The sequence below is a fragment of the Dama dama genome, chromosome 5, assembly GCF_033118175.1.
Source record: "Dama dama isolate Ldn47 chromosome 5, ASM3311817v1, whole genome shotgun sequence".
In the NCBI taxonomy this organism is placed as follows: Eukaryota; Metazoa; Chordata; class Mammalia; order Artiodactyla; family Cervidae; genus Dama; species Dama dama.
Genome location: NC_083685.1, coordinates 60,157,305 through 60,184,202, shown reverse-complemented (window position 1 = coordinate 60,184,202; position 26,898 = coordinate 60,157,305). Strand labels below are relative to the sequence as shown.

Genomic DNA, 26,898 nt, shown 5'->3' with positions numbered 1-26,898 from the left:
TCTTTGAACCCATGGACTGTAGCCTGCCAGGCTCCTCTATCCATGCGGATTTCCAGGCAAGAATACTGGAGTGGATTGCCATTTCCTTCTCCAGGGGATCTTCCCTCTCAGGGATGGAACCCACGTCTCCTTCGTTGGCAGACTATCCTTGACGCCTGAGCCCTACTGGGAAAGCCCATAGGCTTGTGTCATCTCTGGCAATTGCAGAAGTGAAAAATTATTATGGGGGTTAAAAACTGCGTTTTATCTAATATGTGACTTAGAACCACATCATCCATTTGAAAATCTTAACATAAAACTGGCCTTAGCCCAAGACAGCAGTGAAGAACTGACTCCTAGCCAAGGCATCTGCTCGGGGTGACAGCGATGGGCCACCCCGTGACTCCAGAGGAGGCTGCTCTGACACTAGCAAAGCCATCAGTGAAATCCCTCAGTGGCAGCATCCATTGTCCAGAGCTGCGTATGGGGCACTGACATCACACCATGCCAACAGGCTGTTTTAAATGAAGGGAAACCTATCTTTGGAACAGAAGCAGAATTTTAATAGGAAAAGGGGGATCCACGTGTGAGAAGAAACAGCTGAGTGCTTTGTTAAATCTCTCTATTGTAAATGTGATGCTACTTTAAAAATTACTAACAGTGAAAGTGAAAGTTGCTCAGTCATGTCCGACTCTTTGCGACCCCATGGACTATAGAGTCCATGGAATTCTCCAGGCCAGGATACTGGAGTGGGTAGCCGTTCCTTTCTCCATGGGATCTTCCCAACCCAGGTCTCCCGAATTGCAGGCAGATTCTTTACTAGTTTGATCCCTGGGTTGGGAAGATCCCCTGGAGAAGGGAAAGGCTACCCACTCCAGTATTCTGGTCTGGAGAATTCCATGGACTGTATAATCCATGGGTCACAAAGAGTCGGACACGACTGAGTGACTAACAGTGACTTAGATGTTAATTACGGCCTCAGAGGAAAATGTTGCAGAAATGGCCCGTTATCCCTCCTTCTTGAACTACTACTGTCATCTCCAGAAGATAGCTCATCTTCCAGCCTTGATGGAGAAGAGCTGACTTCTTCCCATCCAGTCTGTGGTTCAGTCTTATAAGTGAAGGAAAGACACAGATAAGAAATCACTGAAAGTAGAAGGACATTTAAGATTTCCTTCTAAAAGTTTCTTTCTAACGAGTTATTTTCATATTCAGAACCTAAATTCTGGGACTTTTTTTTTAAGCACAGCTAAATGCTGTAAATTTAAAGAGTCCTTTGAAACCTAAATGGAAAGCATATTCTTTTAAAAACTGCTTTTTCTCAGCCTGCTGAGCTAGGTTTGAGAGAGTCACCAAAAGCTTTGGAATTTACACTGTGGCAGAATACCAAGTGAAAAAAAAGAGCAGTCTGTCTTTTCAACAGAGCTAAGAGATCAGACCTGGGCGTCGGCGCTTCCCTGGCACCACCCTGCTCAACACCAGGCAGCTGAGAGGGCACCCCCCCCCCCCCAGCAGTGACCCGCACCTGCCAGCCAGACATCCTCAAAGGGCCTCAGGATGTTCCAGCACAAGCTCCGTGCGCACAGGGAGCTGGAATGAAAATGCGAGACGCGAATGCAGAAGAATCACTTATTCACAAAAGGCCATTTGGTTTGGCCCAGCTTTGTCTGGGAGCTTCCAAACCAATTCTGCCTGTATCCTGAAGAGATCCTAGCCTAGAAAAATAATTTTTTTTCCAAGCCTGCGCATCATTGGCTACTATTAATTCTTAAATTCAGTGCATTCCATAATGCCAGGGGAATAGAATGTGGAGTAATATTTACTGAAAATGCATAAGAGCTAGCAACATTGGCATTTGTTTTCTTTTTCCTCAGGCCTATTTAATTTTTCCCCCAAACTTAAGTGGCAGCCTGTTAACTCATTAACATGTCCTCATTCTACTCATTCTTTTTTATATTAGTGTTTAACATGAGGATTTTTTTTTTTTGACTCTGCTGACCTGCTTTGTCTTGCATTTGTAAAATGTTCTTAATACCAGAGTGATAATATTTAGAAATACAGAATATTTTCTGTGTTATACCAGCTGTGAAAAATGTTTTTGTATCAATTCATGGGATTACTATTTTACATTTGGTTACCTGCTTCACCTGTTCTTCTGAGGCAGTTTTAATCATTTTTAATCATCCAGTTATAATCTCAGCATTAGTAGTCTCAACTAAAATTCATCAGTTCACTTTTCAGTTAAATAAGGTAAGGCATTACTTACAATTCAATTTAAAAACTGAAGGTGATTTTTATGTAGAACATGCTGTTAAATAATAGTTTTTGAAAGAATCATTGTAATGTGGCTGTTAGTAATTATTTTATAGTAAGAATACTGAGCTAAGAGGGATGAAATATTTTGGAAAAAATTGGTCCTGGAAATAAAACTCTTTGACCTCTATACATTTTTTTCATTCCGCTGCATGGTTTTTTATGTCTCATATACACAAATACTAATCATTTAAAAATCCTGAAATTGAATTTAGGCAACTTCCTTGGTTGCGTTAGAATTCTTGGACACTTCCAAATTGTAAGATCAATTGTAAGGCTACAATTAAAGGGACCAAGGTGAGGAAACTACTGCAGTGAAGTAGCAGCAAATGGCAAAAGAGAAAAACAAGGTAATTTATGACAACCTAGAGGGGTGAGATGGGGTGGGAGATGGGAGGGAGGTTCAGGAGGGAGGGGACATTTGTATACCTGTGGCTAATTCATGCTAATGCATGGTGGAGACCAAAATAATATTGTAAAGCAACTATTCTCCAATTAAAAATAAATAAATTTTTACAAATACCTAAAAATGATGTACAAACATTCATGCATTATATTTTATATGTTCTTTGAGGGCTTGTGGGAGGAGTCTTCCTTTGATATTTTTATAAAGAAAAATGGCATTACCCAGTGTAAATGCCCTCCTAATATATCTGTTGGGTAAACCCTTATTTTTCTATGTATAATTTTGCTTAAAGTAGATCTGCTTAGCCGACTTGCCAGGTGAGAAGGCTTGCTCAGAACCATCCATGTGGGTTTTCTGCGTAGCATGTGCTCCAGCTTCTGACCACTTCTTTTAGGTCTGAGTATGGAGGGTCACGCCAGGCCTGGGGGAAAGCACAGTAAATTAAGCTGGGTGCCATCGTCCGTGTCCAGGTCACTGCCTTTTGCTCTTTCTCATGCCTTGCGCACCCCTTGACCTTGTTAGAACAGTCACGTTTCTTCATAAAACATTCTTAATGAGACTATTTACCGTGCATACTCACTGAGCTCCCACTTCATGTAATAAATTTTCTGCTCAAACAACATGCCAAGAAGGCAACTCTTGGACCTATTCAAGAATTAACTTTTTAACCGAGGGAGGGCCCTTTGGCTGGGTGGCCACAGCTATGAGTGTTCTTTTTCTCATTTTAAGCAGATTGTAAAACTAGAGGGAGATTTTCTCTCTTCTTTTTTGCTTCTTTGCTTGTGTTGTTTTTTTTTTTAAAAAACACACATATCTCAATCTTCAGTGTGGCATCATTATTCCCAATGAATAAGAATTAACAGAAATAAACATACATATTTTCTAAAGAATACTCATTTGATTTTAAAAAATATATTTGTTCAAACTCAGATGTCAGTTGCAGTGGAGTGTAGGAACTTTATTTTTTACCTAAGGATTCTGTTTTTTTGATGGCGCAGAAACAAAATAAGATGATGTGTGAAGTTTAGCTAAACTCATCCTTATAAAAGGTGACATTTTGGTTTGTACATTGATTAATTCATCTCTACTAACCCTTTCAATATTCCTGAACATAGGAACTTTATTTTTAATCAAAAGTAGTAAGTCCTTCCCACACAGGTCCTGTTTTTTCATATGGACTGGTTTGATTTCTGCCTTTGATTTCTCCTCCCATCAGAGTTAAGGTGTCCAAACCAGATGCAAAAGAAAAAAGACTGGCTTATCTGCTATGGCAACAGCCCCCAAGTACACAGAAGTTGACTGTCCTGCCCAGGGGATTAGGACAGAAAGCACCCGCGTATTGGTACAGGTTGTTCTGTGCCATCCATTGAAAAGTCTGATCTCTTTACTAGAGACGCTACAATGGCTACCTTGCTGATCATCTGAAGTCACTTGGGCTCTCAGTCCTTTTCACACACCTTTGACGTCTCGAGTTAATGCCGTCTGCACATGTAGTGGGATTTCTCTATTCTTGTTCTCTATGCCATTATAATAACTCACCTTCTCCTACCCTGCCACCCTAAAACATACCATCCTTGTGACCCTGTACAAACTATTTACCCCTGGGTACAATGGTACTAACAACAGCACCTACCTCGCAGGGCACTTACAAGGAGTAAGCAAGATATTTTTAAAAGATACTGCTTATCCTAGACATACAGATTCTCAGTTAATGAGAGCTCTTTACCATGAACTCTTCTCCCCACTTAAAAAAAAAATAGTTAATCTCAGGATTAGGAGAAACCACAGAGCCCATTTTAAATACAGACTTGAGCAAATAGTTTTGTACCTTAGATGGTAAAACTGGAAAAAAAAGGGGGGGGGCATGTGAACACTGAGGGGTAGGGTAGAAGGGAGTGTATAGAACTTTAGGGGGTTTTCCCATTGGTCTGGATGTCCTTCCAAGCCTGTGTTCAGAGATCAGAGTATTTGCCCTGGAATTATACTTTGGGAAAATATTTCTAAAATTATCTGTCACCACACTTACAAGTGTAAAGGGTCTAGTCCTGTTTTTTAGACAGATATGAGACAGAGAAGTTCCATTCAGACACACGGAGGCTGGAAGGTACATGGGAGGTCATATTTCCTTCCACTGTAGGGCCGTGGCGTCTCAATAACTCATCCTATCATCCTTCCCCCGCAGGGGGAAGCACTCAGGAAGCTGCACTCAGGCAAGTAGGGAACCTGACTACCTGTTTGTTACTTTAAGAGTTTTTAGAAAAGAATATTACATGTTCTTGCCGGTCATGCATTCCAGGCTCTCTCCATAACACATTCCAGAAAACTTGAAGGAAATTCTCCTACTGTCTCATCTAAATCCCTGCTTCGCCCTTTAAGCCCTTTAGATCTTATCTTGACCCCAGCAAAAATAGAAAATAGATGCTCACCATGATTTGGCAAATGTCAAGTTTCTGAAGTTGCTAGTTGGTTTCTCATATTTCTTACGTTCTCCTCTAGGATAACTTAATCCCCGTCTTTTCCAAAAGCATTTTTTGCTCAAAATTTTTTGTGGATGGAGACTTTGTCATTTTGTCGATCCCTTCTGATACTTCCTGGTGTTATATATCAACACAGCAGTAACGAGGCCCAGGTAGGAGGTGTTCAGTGTAATAAACCCACTGTCCACCTAACCTGGCCGTGGGGCGCTGGCTCCCTCCCTCCCCTACTACTGCCTGCAGTTCTTTAGAACTGTGCCCAAAGAAGTTTTGGAATTACAGTGGCTCAGCATCCTGCCACTCAGTCCAGTGGGCATTCTCTCTCATTTCAGTAGCAAACCAGCAAAGGTTTCAGCAGAAGAACGTACTGGAAATTTTCTCCCATTACCTAGAAGCTATCACTAAGAGGCCACTTCTCAGACCTTCTGTCTCATCTTCATCTGAGATATTTGCTTGGTTTCATGCAGTCCCGGCCTTGCCAGCCTCAGAGACACGTTGCCTCACCTTCAGAACTCTGGCCAGAGATGGAACCCTCCCCCTGACACACCGTCTCATGTGCAGACATTCCTGATTCTGACTGGCAGTTAAAGGAAAAATGGGAGGAAAAAATGTTTCTAAGTCTTAAAGGAAGAAAAAAGAGTATAATCACAGAAAATATAAATGCCATAAAAACAATCATGTTAATCATCCGTTAGCCCAGGGAATATCCCACAGGCAGCTGCTGGCTTTGCCCCTTTCTGGATCCCTGTCTCCCGCAGGAAAGGTATCAGAATATGTTTGTTTTCTATAATCCTGCCACTGTGTCTGCAAAACCAGTGGACCCTTATTCAGTCTCCCTCAGATTCCTTGCATCTCTGCTCAGATCTGGCGTCTGGTCTGAGGGACTCTCCTCTAAGAGTGTGTCAGCGGTGCTTAGCGTGGAATGGAGTGGCCCCTCAGTGTCATGTGAATCACACCAAAAACACACCAAGGCACAGCGGGAATTAGCACAGATGGATGCAGGAAAGTAGGAATGCTCACAGAAAGGTAAACCATCTGCCTGCCATTGTCTGACTCAACACAGGTATAATCAGGAACACTGACTCCAGACTTATCATAGCCTGCTTTATAAACATAACTACTCTCTTATGTATTGATCCAGCTTCCCCAAGGTGGGAAGTGATTGTCTGGGCTCAGATTTTGTTATTTTTGTTATTCATCATCACATTGCTCACAAAACCAGGGCACTTTCTACACAGTGGGTGAATATTAGTTACTCGTGAAGCAATGGATAAATGTATGCTACAACAATAGTGACAAAATTATGTTTATTATAGAGCTATCTATGGTTATCTTTATATACACAATAAAAGATAATATATGGGGATCCTATATATACCTATACCTTCTGGGCTTCCCTGGTGGTTCAGATGGTAAAGTGTCTGCCTGCAACACAGGAGACCTGGGTTCGATCCCTAGGTTGAGAAGATCCCCTGGAGAAGGAAATGGCAACCCACTCCAGTACTCTTGCCTGGAAAATTCCATGGATGGAGGAGCCTGGTAGGCTACAGTCCATGGGATCACAAAGAGTTGGACACGACTGAGCAACTTCACTGACTCACTCATATGGAGATCCACTAATCTGGATTGTCTCCGCCCCAGGTTATGATTGACAAAAGTTATATATATTTAACATGGACACTGTGGTATTGTGGCAGCAATATACCTGTGTAATGAATCCCACAATTGAGCTAATTAATGTGCCCATCACCTCACATAGTTACCACTGGTGGGTGTGTATGATGGTCCAAGTTTGGGTTTCAGTTTGCCTTAGCATGTTTTTTATACTAATAAAAATCAATAATGCCTGTGATATACATGATTTGTTAAATTATGTATATTAATGTGAGCTTATCTAGGGATACTTTTAAGAACACTCAGTTTTCAGGTTCCTTAAACACTCAAAGAGATTAACAAGCAACCGGAATGTCACTTCCTTATTATCACTTGAGCAGCTAATGATTTATTCATAAAGCAACATGCCCCTGACCCTCACACCAGTTCTGTTTATGTGTATGGCTTTGAGAAACATTGATGCTCTTTTTTCTATTAGTAAAAACCAAAGTTTTTCTGCCAAATGGTTAAATCTGTAGGAAGAAGACATTCGTTCATTTGGTGTCATGACATAAAAATACCTAGTTTTTTTTCCCCTTAATGCGGAGCATCTTCCTCCACTCAAGGGAGAAAGGGAGAAAACACATGGATAAAGAGGATAAGGAAAATAGGTAAGCACGATTAGGAGGAAAGTAGCAAGAAAAATGGTCTGTGAAAGAGAGAAGCTGGGCTGGATGCTGGTATTGTCCTGTGGGTTTAAACAAGTAATTACATTTGGCCTCTGAACAGAAAAATACATGTTTTCATATAACCTCAATATATCCTCTCTAATATTTACTGCCAAGACCTAAAATTTCAAGACATGACATGAAGCATTTCTAAAATGATACAATTCTCCCTTGAAATCTTTCCAGTGCAATGTTGTGATTGAAAAATCTCCCCATCAGTCTTTTATTCTATGTCAGATTGGGGGGGACAAAAAAAAAATGTCCTGATGACCCATCTAGAAGTCTGTAAAGAATCTGTAATTGAACACACTTGACAAAGACCATGATGAAAGTACCATGACATCCCGTGTATCTCATCATTTTACTGGGAGATGCAGAAGCTGTCTATATCATTCCTAGCTGGCCATTGTTCTGCACAATGATAATTGGTCAAAAGGATATGTAGCAGGCCAGGTGGGCCTCAGGAGGCAGAGCAAACCAGAAAGGAAGTCAGAGCATGTTTCAGGGCCTTTGTGCATCTCGAGACCCCATTGGGAACTTTTCACAATTTTTATAGGGTCCTACCAGCTGCTTCCTGCCCACTGTTCTGCTTATCAGTTTGGATAAGAAGCAGGACCTCCATTTCACAGCTCCCTAGGGTATAGTTCATGGGCAGTCCATAGCATTCTGTCCCCCAGCCATGCCGGGAGAAAGTGGCTGCCAAGATGCTGTTGATAATTAAAGGACTTGGTAGTGGGGGCAGTTGCTAAGTATATAACATTACTGTGACATCCAGGTAAACAAGTGAAAATTCCTCTAGGCCCATGTGGGACTAGAGATGTTCACAGTCATATTAATACTCACCCACCCACCCTGCAACTGTTGCTGGCAGTAAGAAATGAAGTGTGAAAAAAAAAAAGAAAGGAAGTGGGTCTGTGGGCCACCTGGGAATATGAGTTCCCAAACCCAGAGGTCATTAACTCCATGTTAATTTAGTAAGGTGGTAGGTAGTGATAAGACCCCAAATTTATGTTCATGGATGCTCTGGATAATAGAAACATGCTCATTAAGTATCTTTGGCCAAAAATTTTCCTATTTAATTAGCATACATCTTAATTATACACTTGGATTTGAAACTGGTGCTAATCTTTAAGTGTTAAAAAAAATTAGATAAAGAGAAAAGGATTAGGAGACTGCTTATCATAGAGGTTAAGAATGTGGGCTCTGGCTTTATCCCAGAGATGCAAGGATTCTTCAATATTTGCAAATCAATCAATGTGATACACCACATTAACAAATTGAAAGATAAAAACCATATGATTATCTCAATAGATGTAGTGAAAACCTTTGACAAAATTCAACATCCATTTATGATAAAAAAAAAAAAACTCCCCAGAAATCAGGCATAGAAGGAACATACCTCAAAGTAATAAAAGCCATATATGATAAACCCACGGCAAGCATTATCCTCAGTGGCAAAAAGTTGAAAGCATTTCCTCTAAAGTCAGGAACAAGACAAGGGTGCCCACTCTCACCACTACTATTCAACATAGTTTTGGAAGTTTTAGCCACAGAAATCAGAGAATAAAAAGAAATAAAAGGAATCCAGATTGGAAAAGAAGTAAAACTCTCACTGTTTGCAGATGACATGATCCTCTACATAGAAAACCCTAAAGACTCTACCAGAAAATTACTAGAGTTAATCAATGAATATAGTAAAGTTGCAGGATATAAAATTAATACACAGAAATCCCTTGCATACCTATACACTAACAATGAAAAAACAAAATGAGAAATTAAAAAAACAATTGCATTCACCATTGCAATGAAAAGAATAAAATACTTAGGAATACATTTACCTAAAGAAACAGAAGACCTATATATAGAAAACTATAAAACACTAATGAAAGAAATCCAAAATCCCATAAATAGATGGAGAAATATACCATGTTCATGGATCAGAAGACTCAATATGGTGAAAATGAGGATACTACTCAAAGCAATCTATAGAGTCAATGCAATCCCTATCAAGCTACCAATGGTATTTTTCACAGAACTAGAACAAATAATTTCACAATTTGTATGGAAATGCAAGAAACCTTGAATAGCCAAAGCAGTCTTGAGAAAGAAGAACAGAATTGGGGGAATCAACCTGCCTGACTTCAGGCTATACTACAAAGCCACAGTCATCAAGACAGTATGGTACTGGCACAAAGACAGAAACATAGATCAATGGAACAAAATAGAAAGCCCAGACATAAACCCATGTACCTATGAACACTTTTTCTTTGACAAAGGAGGCAAGGATATACAATGGAGAAAAGACAACCTCTTTAACAAGTGATGCTGGGAAAACTGGTCAACCATCTGTAAAAGAATGAAATTAGAACACTTTCTAATACCATACACAAAAATAAACTCAAAATGGATTAAAGATCTAAATGTAAGATCAGAAACTATAAAATTCCTAGAGGAAAACATACACAAAACACTCTCTGACATAAATCACAGCAAGATCCTCTATGACCCACCTCCCAGAGTAATGGAAATAAAAGCAAAAATAAACAAATGTGACCTAATTAAACTTAAAAACTTTTGCACAACAAAGGAAACTATAAGCAAGGTGAAAAGGCAACCTTCGGAATGGGAGAAAATCACAGCAAATGAAGCAACTGACAAAGAATTAATCTCAAAAATATACAAGCAGCTCATGCAGCCCAATACCAGAAAAACAAAGACCCAATAAAAAAAAAAAATGGGCCAAAGATCTAAACAGACATTTCTCCAAAGAAGACATACAGATGGCTAACAAACACATGAAAAGATGCTCAACATCATTCATCATAAGAGAAATGCAAATCAAAACCACAGTCAGGTACCATCTCACACTGGTCATAATGGCTGCTATCAGAAACAAAAAAGAAAGATGGTAATGACAACCCTATATGCAAGACAGCAAAAGAGACACAGATATAAAGAACAGACTTTTGGACTCTGTCTGAGAAGACCAGGGTGGGATGATATAGCATTGAAACATGTATATTACCATATGTGAAATAGATGACCAGTCCAAGTTGGATGCATGAAACAGGGCACTCAAAGCCAGTGCACTGGGACAACCCAGAGGGATGGGATGGGGAGGGAGGAGGGAGGGGCTTTGGGACAGGGGGACACATGTACCCCCATGGCTGATTCATGTCAGTGTATGGCAAAAACCACCACAATATTGTAAAGTAATTAGCCTCCGATTAAAATAATTAATTTTTAGGAAAAAAAAAATAATAATTAATTTTTAAAAAAAGAGTGTGGGCTCTGAGCTATGGCCAGATTCCAAACCTAGGTCTGCTGTTCAGCAGCCCTGCAACCTTAAAGAAACACTTACTATCTCTGCGCATCAGTTTCTCCACCTGTAAAATGAAAGTAATAATTACCTAATCATAGGGCCCTGGTTTGCACTGGAATGCTTAAGACAATTAGAAGTTGTTTGAAACTGTGCTTAGTACATAAGTGCTCAGTAAATTGAGTTTATTGTTATTTCAGTTGTGAGATTTTCAGAGTAATAACTCTACAGATTAAAAAGGAATAAAAACAATTCAGGAATTTTATCTTAAAATCTCAGAAATTTGCATTTCCTGCACAGAAGTAAATTAATACATTATATATGAAATAGTTTATTCAAATGTGTACAATGTGAAAATGAAATAAATTTAGTCAACAAACATTTATTGAGTACCCACAAGCATCACGGAAAGTGATGTTATAGGGATACATTAGACATTAACAACTTTCAGGAACTTAAATTTTAGAAGACAGCATGTGTTGGAGAACAGTATAAAATTTTCAAGCATTTTAGAAGGGCTACTTTGAGTAATATGATTATTATGTAACTATACTCTTTTAGAAAAAGATATTGGATGAAACACTTGGCTGAAGAATCTACACACTGAAAATATTTATTTTCTTGAACTATTTAAGGAAATAGAGATAATTACTCAATTACAGGTGTCCCACATATATTCATAAGATCATAACATAAAATTAAATGTAGCTGAAATGCTAAGCAAACTATAGATAATCTTCTCAATAGGTCCTGCTACAGACCACAACCTTGTGTATAAATGCTAGAAAAAATATTAAGCATTCTTCAAGTTTCATAACATTGACCTTAAATCAGTGATGAAAACAGATGCAGCATTATAGATTGAAGGCCTAAAACAAGTATGAATCTCATAATTAATTTGCAAGCAAATATAACTTTTAATAAAATTTGTGAATACCACCCTTAGCTATTTCTTGTCAATCAAATGATAGCTATCATTAGATGTAATCTTTTAAAGAGTAAGGACATTTTAATGAACTGGAATAGTTTTAATATCTGTGAAATTATGTGAAAAAAGGAAAGTAATGTTGATGCACTCTTTCAGATGTTAATAATAATATTCAGCATTGTTTTAGTTTTCCTATCCATTTAGCCCTCTGTGAAATCAGGGATAGAAACACTATCATTCTCATTTTTTGGATGAATCAGTTGAGGCTTAGAGAGAACTTTATGTGACACAGAAGCAGTTAGTTCCAAATATCTGACTCCTCATATGGCTAGTCTGTGCAGTCGAGGATTTTCTCAAGCTCTTATAGAGTCATCCATTGACTGGCATTTGGGATTATCTGCATGTTTGATTCTTTTCTTCTCCTTCTCTGTTTGGCCTAGTTTGTGAGGCATTTAGTGATTATTTTTTCTTCAGTTCATTCACTCATTCCTTCATCAGAAGCATCTTGGTTCCCTACTGTACACTCAGAACTGCTGGGCAGTACTTAACCAGCAGCTCTCCATTAACATATGTAAATAGACTGCACCTGCTTCTTATTCAGACAATTCTAAAGCTCACATTTTTCTGCCTCTTACGAGAAATGAAATGATCTGAAATAATTGAAAATTTTTAACTGTTAATTGGTAATTTCAAACTCCTTAAAGATAGGAATGACATCTTATTCATCTCTTAAGCCCAGCTCCAGCATTTAATGAATGGGTGGCAGATATGTCTTGTCTTTTATCTGTAACAGTAAGTGCTTCTGGGATGAAAGTGGTATAATGACAAGCATGAATGGTTATTTTGAAAATCAAGTTAACTGGTGTGGCATAACTCTCAGCTCAGTTCAGTTCAGTTGCTTAGTCATGTCTGTTTATGACCCCATGGACTGCAGCTCGCCAGGCCTCCCTGTCCAGTACCAACTCCCGGAGTTTACTCAAATTCATGTCCATGGAGTCGGTGATGCCATCCAACCATGTCATCCTCTGTCATCCCCTTCTCCTCCTGCCTTCAATCTTTCCCAGTATCAGAGTCTTTTCCAATAAGTCAGCTCTTTGCATCAGGTGGCCAAAGTATTGGAGTTTCAGCTTCAGCATCAGCCCTGCATTGAATATTCAGGACTGATTTCTTTTAGGATGGACTGGTTGGATTTCCTTGCAGTCCAAGGGACTCTCAAGAGTCTTCTGCAACACCACAGTTCAAAAGCATCAATTCTTCAGTGCTCAGCGTTCTTTATACTCCAACTCTCACATCCATACATGACCACTGGAAAAATCATAGCCTTGACTAGATAGACCTTTGTTGGCAAAGTAATGTCTCTGCTTTTTTAATATGCTGTCTAGGTTGCATAGCTCTACTCTGTTAAATATGTATCCTGTAAGTTCCTCACACACGTTAGAACTAAGTTAAAGATGTCTGGTACTTCAGGAGTTTAAAAATAAATTACTTAATAAAATGGAAAAGCTTACAGTTGTAAAGCAAGTTATTACCAGAGCTCTAAACTCACTTGGAAGTGAGAGTTGGACTGAGCACTGAAGAATTGATGCTTTTGAGCTGTGATGTTGGAGAAGACTCTTGAGAGTCCTCTGGACTGCAAGGAGATCCAACCAGTCCATCCTAAAGGAAATCAGTCCTGAATATTCATTGGAAGGACTAATGCTGGAGCTGAAACTCCAATACTTTGGCCACCTGATGCAAAGAACTGACTCATTGGAAAAGACCCTGATGCTGGGAAAGATTGAAGGCAGGAGGAGAAAGGGATAACAGAGGATGAGATGGTCGGATGGCATCACTGACTTGATGGACACGAGTTTGAGCAAGCTCTGGGAGATGGTGATGGACAGGGAAGCCTGGCATGCTGCAGATCCATGGGGTCACAATGAGTCAGACATGATTGAACAACTGAACTGAATTGAAATGAAGCTTATTTGGCATGTCTGAGCTTTCTCTATTATTATCCATTTATTCACTCATTCACCCATCTTTCCCATTACCTAGTAAACTCTTCATCAACCCCACCCACCTGCTATCCATCCACCAATCCTCCCATCTACCTTCCAGTATTCCTACCCCATCCCCCATCTTTCTTTTACCATCTCTATCATTGTTACTGTTGTTTAGTTGCTAAGTTGTGTTCAACTCTTTTGCGACCCTATGGACTATAGCCCACCAGGCTCCTCTGTCCATGGGACTTCTTAGGCAGGAATACTGGAGTGGGTTGCCATTTCCTTCTCTAGGAGATCTTCCCGACCCAGGAATCAAACCTGCATCTCTTGCGTCTTCTGCATTGACAGGCAGATTCTTTAGCACCACCTGGGAAGCCCAAAGTTATTCAATACAAAACAGGAAATCCACATTAACATTCCACTGATCACAGAAGAAAGAAATCCACTCAAACAAAGATAGACTTCTGTTATTAAATCAGTACCTTTTCCTGGACAAAACTCGAGTTCCCCATGGAAAGCAGAGGGAAGACTCGCTTGTCAAGCAAAGAGGGATCTGTTCTGCATGACTGAGCCATCAAGAGAGACGTGAACGAAAAGCAGTTGCTATTGCACTATTTACAGTAGCCAAGACATGGAAACCACCTAAATGTCCGTCGAGAGATAAGCGGATAAAGAAGAAGTGGTACATTTATACAGTGGAATATTACTCAGTCATTAAAAAGATCAAAAGAATGCTATTTGCAGCAACATGGATGGAACTTGAGATTAACATACTAAGCAAACTAAGTCAGAGAGTGAAAGACAGGTACCATGTTATACGACTTATATGTGGAAGGTAAAATACAACACAAATGAACCTATCTATGAAACAGACAGAACAGACGTGTGGCTGCCAAGGGGGCAGGTTTGGGAGAAGGAAGTTTTGGGAGTTTGGGATCAGCAGATGCAAAGTACTATACATGGAATGGATCAACAACAAAGTCCTGTATCGCACAGGGATCTATATTCAGTATCCTGTGATAAACCATAGTGGAAACGAATATGAAATCTGTGTGTGTGGACCTGAGACACTTTGCTATGCTGCAGAAACTAACACAACACTGTAAACCAACCATACTTCAATAAAAAATTTGTAAGCAGTTGCTTAAAGTTAATACTGCTTCTTTGGTTTTAATTAAGATGAACGCATTATTTGTTGTCCAAAATGTGGTACTTTTAGGAGTAGAAGGGGGACACTTACTAATAATCATGCTGGGAAACAGGCATAAACCAAATTTATCTAAACCAGGACTGTTCTAGTAAAAAAAAGTAGTAGGAGAGATTTTTAAAGATTGTGTAATGGTATAACTCACACCTGCCTTTTTTAATAGCATTAATTTCCTATACGTTTACTAGTTAGCACTCCAATTTGGAATCATCTAGATACTTCATTTCTTCCCTTCTGTTATCTTGCTTTGGGGTGGATTGCAACCCCATTCATACAGTGGAAATGTGTAAATCACTTGTGCAGGCTTAACATTTATCAAGGTGACATGGGGGCTGTCAAAGAGGAGGAACACCCAATCCTTATGTCTCAGCAGTTCACAGTATAGCTGGGATCTTGGTCTAACAGCATTTGCACAAAATAGCTACTCCAAGTAAGCAAGTGGTTACATGTAGGCCTCAGCAAGAAGATTAGGTGGCAGAGAAACACCAAAGGGGAACAAGTCAAGGGCCAGGGAAAGCTAATTAGAGGGAGCAGGAACAGGGCTCAGACCTAAGTTCACTCAAGTCAGACTAGCTCTTGTTGCCAACTCTGGTGGATAATAGGTAGGAATTTTTTATTTATATAAGATTTAGTTGAGGCATATATAACTTATTAGCATCTGAAGTAAGTTGCCCTTCCTCTGAACTCTTACATCTATTTTACATGTGCTAGCTGTGTGATCTTGGACAGACTTCTCAGCCCTTCTGGTCTCACTTTCCTCATTATAAAATGAGAATTGTAATAGTACCTAGCCATAAAACTGACGAAGTTGTTAAAGTGGTTAATTTATAGAAAGCATATAGGACAATGCCTGCTATCAGAAAAATATTGAAAAAGAACTGTTCCTACCAGTATAGCAAGACATCTTTAGAGAAAAAATGTGCTTTCATCAATATAAGTTAATATATGATTGCAATTTACCTCATGGACAGTATCCCCAACATGACCTTTTATTTAATTCTCTTCTTTGGTACTATTTATTGCATTTCATTTTTATTGAGATAATAATTGACATATAGCACTATGGCAGCTCACTCCAGTATTCTTGCCTGGAGAATCCCATGGACAGAGGAGCCCAGTGGGCTACAGTCCAGGGTCACAAAGAGTGGGATACTACTCAAGCGACTTGAAAGAAGGAAAGTGAAAGTCGCCCAGTCCTGTCAGACTCTTTGCTACCCCATGCTATGGACTCTCCAGACCAGAACACTGGAGTGGGTAGCCTTTCCCTTCTCCAGGGATCTTCCCAACTCAGGGATAGAATCCAGGTCTCCTGCATCGCAGGCGGACTCTTTACCAGCTGAGCCACCGGGGAAGCCCAACGTGCACTATGTAAGGTTACAGTGTACAGCCTAATGATTTTAATGACTTTACATTATGAAATGATTATCCCAGTCAGTTTAGTGAACAGTCAGACCCTCATATGGACACAAAATGAAAAAAATAAAATTTTTTCTTGTAATAGTTTTTTCTTGTAACTCAACAATATTCATTCATCTGTAACATATGGAAATGCTGTACTTGACATATTTATCAGGCCAAACATAATCTTAATTTGCCCTTATTGTTTATACCTTTCTTTTTTCAGCTCGGAAGTCCAAGAAGTTGGGGAAGTTAAAAGGGATTCACGAGGACCAGGCGCAGCAGCCTCCACCCCCACCCCCGCCCCCCCAGAGCCCAGAGGAAGGCACTACATACATCGCGCCTGCGCAGGAGCCCTCGGTCAACTCGGCGCTGGTCCCGCAGCTCTCCACGATCTCCCGAGCGCTCACTCCTTCCCCTTCTATGATCCTTGAAACCATCGAGCCCGAGATTGTATATGCAGGCTATGACGGCTCCAAACCGGATACGGCCGAAAACCTGCTCTCCACCCTCAACCGTTTAGCCGGCAAGCAGATGATCCAAGTTGTGAAGTGGGCGAAGGTACTTCCAGGTGAGGACGAGCTCTCCTTTCTGGGTCTGCATCCTGAGCTGGGCGCCTCAGGGCCACCGAGTGCGCCATATGCAACAGTGCGATTGAGTTAGCGTTCGCCTCAATCCTGAGACCCAATTGTTTTTTTTGTTTTTTTTTAACTTGATGTCAAATTCAGTGTGTAGGAAAAATCTGGTGAGTGTGCTCATTTCTCTTGAGACATTAGCGTTAAGTATTATACTGTTAATATAAAGTATGCATTTCTTATGTTGACGATTGAAATGGAACATTTCATCCCGGTATTATTAATAAGGCAAAAACACATTCTAGTTGTCAAAGCCCAGAATAAGCCCATTATTAGCAGCTGATAACAATAGCTAATCTCAGCCTGAACCAGGTTAATTAAGACATACACACTACTGTATATAAAATAGTCACATATACTATATATGGGCTTTTCAGGTGGCACTAGTGGTAAAGAACCCGCCTGCCAGCGCACGAGATGTAAGAGACATGGTTTCAGTCCCTGAATTGGGAAGATTCCCTGGAGAAGGGCATGGCAACCCACTCTAGTATTCTTGCCTGGAGAATCCCCTGGATGGAGGAGCCTGATAGACTATGGTCCACAGGGTCACAAAGAGTCAGACATGAATGAAGCGATTGAGCATGCATGCACATACATATCTATATATAAAAAATATATAGCACAGGAAACTCTACTGAATACTCTGTAATGACCTCTATGGAAAAAGAATCTAAAAAAGAGTGGATATATGTATATATTCTGATTATAACTATATATATATATATATGTAATTATATATCCTGTATATAAACTGATTCACTTTGCTATACACCTGAAACTAACACAATATTGTAAATCAATTATACTCCAATAAATATTAATTTTTAAAAAAGACCTGTCAAGTAAGCTTTAGGGGTCTCTGCATCTTGCTGAAAATATCATCTTACCTCCAGCACCCTATCAGTTGTCCTTGAAATTCCTAATTTGGTCATTTTTTATGCTGTAGAATTTTATTAATAAGGTCCCTGTTAATCTATGGAAACATCACTTAGAATTGCAATCACATTGTCCCAGTTCATTAATCCAAAGCCATTTCTTAGATGACCTGTGATCACCCAGCAGCTATAAAACAAAAGATAATCAGAAGCCCTAATTCTTTGAAGGGAGGCTTGCCCAGGTGAAACTACATGAACAGAAGGATACCCTGGTGCCCCTTGGAGTACAGAGGGTGGAAAAAGAAATGAATGAAGGATGAATTGAGGCCCAGAAAGGGAGACTGTGGGTGAGGCAGGACCAGCGCCAAGGTTGCTTAATGACATGCGTGCTCAGTCATCCAGTCGTGTCTGACTCTTAGACCCCCATAGATTGTGGCCTGCCAGGCTCTTCTGTGTTTGGGATTCTCCAGGCAGGAATACTGGAGAGGGTTGCCATTTCCTCCTCCAGGGCATCTTCCTGACCCTGGGATTGAACCCGCGTCTCCTGAGTCTCCTGCATTGCAGGCAGATTCTTTACTGTGGAGCTATTGAGGACGCCCTGCCAAGGATGCTTATTCTGCCTCAAAAGTCTGGTTATTCCCAACTAAGGGAAGCAAGGAATAAGACTTTTTAAATCCCTGCAAACTCATGAAAATTAACCAGGAAACCAGGCTTCCCTGGTGGCTCAGACAGGAAAGAGTCTGCCTGCAGTGTGGGAGACCTGGGTTCGATCCCTGGGTTGGGAAGATCCCCTGGAGAAGGAAGTGGCAACCCACTCCAGTGTTCTTTCCTGGAGAATTCCGTGAACAAAGGAACCTGGTGGGCTACAGGCCATGGGGTCATGGAGTCAGACTAGACTGAGTGACTGACTTTCACTTCACTTCATGAAAACTTAAATCTTCCACCACTGTTGCAGGTATGCAGTAGTAGACAGTCATTAAATTATCTTTGGTTTTGAAGATACCAGTTGTGAGTAGGCTGAAGCAAGTGGCAAAGGTTAACACAAATTCTTTCAGTCTCACTAAGGGTGGTAGACCACCATCCACAGTGAAACTTCCAGGACATCTTAGTTTTCTTAGCCCTGGCAGTTTATACTTCTTGAGAATTTAGGGTGAATTTAACATAATGTTAAACAAGGCCAGGTCCATGATAGGTACTCTGGAAGTAACTGTGGAATTGATTTGAGTCGATGAGAGAAAGGGGGTAGTGGGGGTGGACTTAAGAAGTTTCTTCCTGGGATGTACTTAAATGCTAAGTGTTTTCTATGATAAATTGTTCTGTTCTTCAGGATTTAAAAACCTGCCTCTTGAGGACCAAATAACCCTCATCCAGTATTCTTGGATGTGTCTGTCGTCATTTGCCTTGAGCTGGAGATCGTACAAACATACGAACAGCCAGTATCTCTATTTTGCACCAGACCTAGTCTTTAATGAGTAAGTACCTATTCATTAGTCTTCATAAAATAAACTGAGGAGTCATTCATTGTCCTTTTTTATGATTTCTAACAGATGTACCTCTATGAAAGAGTACACTGATATGTGTGTGCGGTTTTTATGGTTGTGCTGGGTCTTCACTGCTGCACGCAGGCTTTCTCTGGTTGCGGTGAGCAGTATTTCTGTATGGACTTTTTCTATTTGCAGTGCATGGATTTCTCCTTGCAGTGGCTCCTCTGATTATAGAGCTTAGGTTCTAGGGCATGTGAGCTTCAGCAGTTGCAGCACATGGGTCCCATAGTTGCAACTCACAGGCCCTAGAGTGCAGGCTTCAGTAGTTGCAGCATATGGGCTTTAGTTCCTCCATGGCATGTGGAATCTTCCCGCACCAGGAATCGAACCCATATCACCCGCATTGGCAAGCAGACTCCTATCCACGGTAGGGAAGTCCCACCAATGTTTTTTAAGAGCTAAAATGCTATCAAGACTTTCCTGGTGGTCCAGTGGTTAAGATGCCACATTTATTTGCAGCAGGTGTGGGTTTGATCCCTAATTGGGGAACTAAGATCCCACATCCCATGCAGCAAGGCCAAAAAATTTTAAAAGTTAAAAAAAAGCAAATAGAAAAAGCTATCATTTGAGAACTTAAAAATTACTTTTTATAAAATTATAATGCACATGTCTGAGTATGTGTAAGAAATTGTCCCAAAAAAAGATAATCCAATTGGCTCGCAAAACTTGATTGGTACAAAGCCACAATTAATAGAAAAGCGTCTTTTCTGCTGTCTGCTCCAGTTGGGAAGACTGTCTAATTTCTAGGAAATGTGAGCGTATAAAGTGCCAGTTTTTGAGCACGTTCATAGAGTGATTCTTTTGTTAACAGTATACAGCTGCTCACTGTGTTTTCATGACAATCATAATTACCCTTCTTTGCAATCATAAGAGAAGCCAAAATGTTATTCTGTAGTGAAACATTTTTAGTTTTATGATGTATTTTAAAAAGGTTGAAAGAACTGTAATAGACTTTTCTTTGGCCATGAATTCCTCCCTATGTTAAGTTTAACATTTTAATATTGTTTGCATTCCACATTAGCACATTCCGTTTATGTTTATATCTAGCCATGCTTCTTTGTAATTGTTGGGTCAAGAAATACTTAAAATAAAAAGGAACATTTGAATGATGATAGTAACCACAGCCATATTCTAACAGATGGCTCTCTAGAGATATGAAAACAGGGGTTTTTCAGTAGGGAAGGAAGCAGATGAGAATTAGATTGGTGAGGTGAGAGACAGAAGGGACATGAAAGATTCAAAGTGGACACGTAGTACCTAAATACCTAAATTGTACTGGTGGTAGTTTTCCTGAGAAAATCACTTCATCCAGTTACAGTGGACCAGAGAGGCAGTTTTAGTTCAAGATAAATTAGGAGCATCAGTTGTTGGTTCCTAGGGTGACCATTCTTTTGGCAGTCAGAACAAATAATTCTATAAGTACATAAATTTTCACCAAAAGCATGAAGTGAGGCCAAACAAGTGACATGCACATTTTAATTTGTTTGTTTTCCTCAGTAACCAGCTGATATTATTAAACAGTAAGCTTGTTTTCCAATGTGGTCTGTAAACCAAAAGGAAAGCATTTTGGGATTCCCCAAGGGTCCACTGGTTAGGCCACTGTGCTCCCACTGCTGGGAGCCCCTGTTTGATCCCTGGTTGGGAAACAGATCCTGTAAGCTGCTCAGTGTGGCCAAGAAAAAAAAGAAAACATATTAAGGAGGGTCTTTGCTTTAAGAGGACATGTGGATAAATTAGAATCTCTTAGTTCCATCCAGATGTCCCCTTTAGGTTTTAACAGAAGATTCAAATAATCCATTTAATCTTATTCAGTGACTCTATTGATTGTTTATTGTCAAATGTGCATAATGTAAAATGTTCCTCTTTAACCATTCATGGTACAACAGTAGCATTATAATTGCATTGACTTCACTGTGTTCCCATCACCATCCATCTCCAGTACTTTTTTCATCATCCCAAACAGAAACTCTAGACCCATTGAGCAATAACTCAGCATCCTGCTTTCCCCCAAAGCCCTGATAACTTGCCTATTCTAGATATTTCATATAAATGGAACCATGTAATATGTGTCTTTTTTTTTTTCTTTTTGTCTGGCTTATTTCACTTAGCATAATGTTTTCAAGGTTCATCCTTACTGTAGCAGGTATCAGAATTTCATTTCACGGCTGGATAATACTCCATTGTATGTGTGTAGACTTTATCTCGTTATTTGCAGATTCTGTATTTGTGCATTGGTCTTCTGGCACATTTATTTGTAAACCCAAAGTCAGTGTTTGCCGCACAGAGAGGCAGTGAATTTGCGGTACCTGACCTGGGCATTTCAGCTGAGACTCTGCCTTCTTGTTCCAGTTCTCGTATGGTAAACAAGTATCTTTTACATGGTCTATTTAGTACCATGTATTTTTTGCATTGTTGTGCTTTTTTGTGATGATTTCACTGTTTAAAATGACCCATGAGCAGAATGCTGTAGTGCTTTCTGGTGTTCCTAAGTGCAAGAAGGCTGTGATGTGCCTTAGGGAAAAAATACAGATGTTCAGTAAGCTTCTATCAGGCATGAGTAACGGTACAGTTGGCTGTGAGCTGAGTATTAGTGAATCAACAATATATGTTAATACGGTGTCTGTAAACAGAAATACACATAAAACAAGATTAGGTGTAGATCAGTTGATGAAAATGTTACGAGCAGTAGCTTCCAGGAACGTCACCCTGTATATCCCCTTGAAGGAGACATAGCTCATATTAGCTATTTTTGTGTCTACTGTAACTTTATAGAACATAATTGCCATGTTTGTTTCTTTTGTTTTTACCAAATAGAATTGACCACATTTTATCCATTCACGGACACTGATAAAATTAATGTCATTGAAGGTTTTTAGAAGTAGATAAGAAACCAAACAACAGAAAAGGTCATATAAGCTTTATGCATTTACTTGTTCTAGACAATATTAATAGAAATAAAATGGAAATAACCAAAAAATTTCCTTCTAACATTATAAGTAGTTAAATAATATGACATTGTATAATTACTAGAATGAACATTTTGTTCTCTATTCTTTTTTTTTTTTTTTAATTATTATTATTATTTTTTTTCCAGTGGGTTTTGTCATACATTGATATGAATCAGCCATGGATTTACATGTATTCCCAATCCCGATCCCCCCTCCCACCTCCCTCTCCACTCGATTCCTCTGGGTCTTCCCAGTGCACCAGGCCGGAGCACTTGTCTCGTGCATCCCACCTGGGCTGGTGATCTGTTTCACCATAGATAGTATACATGCTGTTCTTTTGAAATATCCCACCCTCACCTTCTCCCACAGAGTTCAAAAGTCTGTTCTGTATTTCTGTGTCTCTTTTTCTGTTTTGCATATAGGGTTATCATTATCACCTTTCTAAATTCCATATATATGTGTTAGTATGCTGTAATGTTCTTTATCTTTCTGGCTTACTTCACTCTGTATAATGGGCTCCAGCTTCATCCATCTCATTAGGACTCGTTCAAATGAATTCTTTTTAATGGCTGAGTAATATTCCATGGTGTATATGTACCACAGCTTCCTTATCCATTCATCTGCTGATGGGCATCTAGGTTGCTTCCATGTCCTGGCTATTATGAACAGTGCTGCGATGAACATTGGGGTGCACGTGTCTCTTTCAGATCTGGTTTCCTCAGTGTGTATGCCCAGAAGTGGTATTGCTGGGTCATATGGCAGTTCTATTTCCAGTTTTTTAAGAAATCTCCACACTGTTTTCCATAGCGGCTGTACTAGTTTGCATTCCCACCAACAGTGTAAGAGGGTTCCCTTTTCTCCACACCCTCTCCAGCATTTATTGCTTGTAGACTTTTGGATAGCAGCCATCCTGACTGGCGTGTAATGGTACCTCATTGTGGTTTTGATTTGCATTTCTCTGATAATGAGTGATGTTGAGCATCTTTTCATGTGTTTGTTAGCCATCTGTATGTCTTCTTTGGAGAAATGTCTGTTTAGTTCTTTGGCCCATTTTTTGATTGGGTCATTTATTTTTCTGGAATTGAGCTGCAGGAGTTGCTTGTATATTTTTGAGATTAATCCTTTGTCTGTTTCTTCATTTGCTATTATTTTCTCCCAATCTGAGGGCTGTCTTTTCACCTTGCTTATAGTTTCCTTTGTAGTGCAAAAGCTTTTAAGTTTCATTAGGTCCCATTTGTTTAGTTTTGCTTTTATTTCCAATATTCTGGGAGGTGGGTCATAGAGGATCTTGCTGTGATTTATGTCGGAGAGTGTTTTGCCTATGTTCTCCTCTAGGAGTTTTATAGTTTCTGGTCTTACATTTAGATTTTTAATCCATTTTGAGTTTATTTTTGTGTATGGTGTTAGAAAGTGTTCTAGTTTCATTCTTTTACAAGTGGTTGACCAGTTTTCCCAGCACCACTTGTTAAAGAGGTTGTCTTTTTTCCATTGTATATCCTTGCCTCCTTTGTCAAAGATAAGGTGTCCATAGGTCATGGATTTATCTCTGGGCTTTCTATTCTGTTCCATTGATCTATATTTCTGTCTTTGTGCCAGTACCATACTGTCTTGATGACTGTGGCTTTGTAGTAGAGTCTGAAGTCAGGCAGGTTGATTCCTCCAGTTCCATTCTTCTTTCTCAAGATTGCTTTGGCTATTTGAGGTTTTTTGTATTTCCATACAAATTGTGAAATTCTTTGGTCTAGTTCTGTGAAAAATACCGTTGGTAGCTTGATAGGGATTGCATTGAATCTATAGACTGCTTTGGGTAGAATAGCCATTTTGACAATATTGATTCTTCCAATCCATGAACACGGTATGTTTCTCCATCTGTTTGTGTCCTCTTTGATTTCTTTCATCAGTGTTTTATAGTTTTCTATGTATAGGTCTTTTGTTTCTTTAGGTAGATATACTCCTAAGTATTTTATTCTTTTTGTTGCAATGGTGAATGGTATTGTTTCCTTAATTTCTCTTTCTGTTTTTTCATTGTTAGTATATAGGAATGCAAGGGATTTCTGTGTATTAATTTTATATCCTGCAACTTTACTATATTTATTGATTAGCTCTAGTAATTTTCTGGTAGAGTCTTTAGGGTTTTCTATGTAGAGGATCATGTCATCTGCAAACAGTGAGAGTTTTACTTCTTCTTTTCCTATCTGGATTCCTTTTACTTCTTTTTCTGCTCTGATTGCTGTGGCCAGAACTTCCAACACTATGTTGAATAGTAGTGGTGAGAGTGGGCACCCTTGTCTTGTTCCTGATTTCAGGGGAAATGCCTTCAATTTTTCACCATTGAGGGTGATGCTTGCTGTGGGTTTGTCATATATAGCTTTTATTATGTTGAGGTATGTTCCTTCTATTCCTGCTTTTTGGAGAGTTTTAATCATAAATGAGTGTTGAATTTTGTCAAAGGCTTTCTCTGCATCTATTGAGATAATCATATGGTTTTTATCTTTCAATTTGTTAATGTGGTGTATTACATTGATTGATTTGCGGATATTAAAGAATCCTTGCATTCCTGGGATAAAGCCCACTTGGTCATGGTGTATGATTTTTTTAATATGTTGTTGGATTCTGTTTGCTAGAATTTTGTTAAGGATTTTTGCATCTATGTTCATCAGTGATATTGGCCTGTAGTTTTCTTTTTTTGTGGCATCTTTGTCTGGTTTTGGAATTAGGGTGATGGTGGCCTCATAGAATGAGTTTGGAAGCTTACCTTCATCTGCAATTTTCTGGAAGAGTTTGAGTAAGATAGGTGTTAGCTCTTCTCTAAAATATGTATACAAATGAATGAAAATGAAAACACAACAACCCAAAACCCATGGGACACTGTAAAAGCAGTGCTAAGGGGAAGGTTCATAGCATTACAGGCTTACATCAAGAAACAAGAAAAAAACCAAATAAATAACCTAACTCTACACCTAAAGCAATTAGAGAAGGAAGAAATGAAGAACCCCAGAGTTAGCAGAAGGAAAGAAATCTTAAAAATCAGGGCAGAAATAAATGCAAAAGAAACTAAAGAGACCATAGCAAAAATCAACAAAGCTAAAAGCTGGTTTTTTGAAAAAATAAACAAAGTTGACAAACCATTAGCAAGACTCATTAAGAAACAAAGAGAGAAAAACCAAATTGACAAAATTAGAAATGAAAATGGAGAGATCACAACAGACAACACTGAAATACAAAGGATCATAAGAGACTACTACCAGCAGCTCTATGCCAATAAAATGGACAACTTGGATGAAATGGACAAATTCTTAGAAAAGTATAACTTTCCAAAACTGAACCAGGAAGAAATAGAAGATCTTAACAGACCCATCACAAGCAAGGAAATCGAAACTGTAATCAAAAATCTTCCAGCAAACAAAAGCCCAGGACCAGATGGCTTCACAGCTGATTTCTACCAAAAATTTGTTCTCTATTCTTAAAACCTCTGACCTCAACCGCAGCCTAGACTTACTAGGTTTTCTCTCAAGTAGAAAGAGCAGGGCAGGAAAATAAATAAGCTTTGCATTTTTCAAAGCGGGGAAGAAAACCTACTCCCAGGAAACATTTGGAAATGACATGAAGCCTTTTTGCCAAATCCCATCAACAAATAGAGTTGTTGTGGTAACTCAATCGCAAGATGCTGTCACAGACCCTATATATTTTAGGGAAATTAATAAGTTGCAGAGTATGGGGTACAACTGAAGTTTGTATGTGCATACTTCATTCTGCATTTATTGAGGAGATATTTACTAACGCTCATCAATTTTCTAAGCAGTGATTTTTGAATTGTAAAATATATTAATATACCCTGTCTCATGGAATATATAGCCTAATGGAAGAGACAGACATTATCAAAAAATTCTAAGATCATAATTGTGATAAGTACTGAAAGAAGAATACCTTGAGAGCAGTTAAGGAGAGGTATTGGTCTAGACAGGGAAGGACTCCCTGGGATTGATGAAGCTACTGTCATCCAGGGGAAGGAAGTACAGGAGGAGGAAAGTTGATTTAGGCTGAGGGATGCAGCAAGGCAACATCACAATGGACCTCAGTAGAAATGCAAAGATGCCCAAGGGCAGAATCAGCATCAGTTGTGGGTGGTTGGATTCTGACAGAAACTGGAGAAGAGGAAGAGGAAGTAGGTGTGTAAGATGACTTTCAAGCCTCAGCCATAATTACCAGGGAAGACATGGCACCACTCACTGGGTTAAAGAGCTGGATTAGAGGACCGGGATTTGGGAGGGAAGAGAACGAGACCACATTTTAAATGTGTAAAGACTGAATTGCCTTTGACTCATTGTCTAAGAGGAGATGTCAAACAAGCAGTTAACTGTACAGATCAGAAACCTAAAGAGAGGTCCCGCTGGAGAGAGAAATTTTCAAATACATCTTAGAGGTGGGGGTTAAAAGAAGAAAGACAGGAGAGTGTTATCTCACAGATCCAGGGAAAGAGAGAACTTTGGAAAAGGAACTGTGGTGATAGTGGTGATCAGTGCTAAATGCTATCACAGTTCCAGTGAAATGGGGGCTGGAAGGTTT

General features: G+C 39.4%; 1 protein-coding gene across 4 annotated transcripts in view; it reads left to right on the top strand.

Moving 5' to 3' along the window:
• NR3C2 (nuclear receptor subfamily 3 group C member 2) overlaps positions 1–26,898 on the top strand; it is a 419,668-nt gene that overhangs the window by 305,307 nt on the left and 87,463 nt on the right. For all 4 annotated transcript variants that reach the window (XM_061142470.1, XM_061142471.1, XM_061142472.1 and 1 more), the window contains exons 5-6: positions 16,557–16,901; positions 19,168–19,312. In XM_061142470.1, the coding sequence (XP_060998453.1) occupies positions 16,557–16,901; positions 19,168–19,312 (490 nt within the window). The remainder of the gene's footprint in view (positions 1–16,556; positions 16,902–19,167; positions 19,313–26,898) is intronic.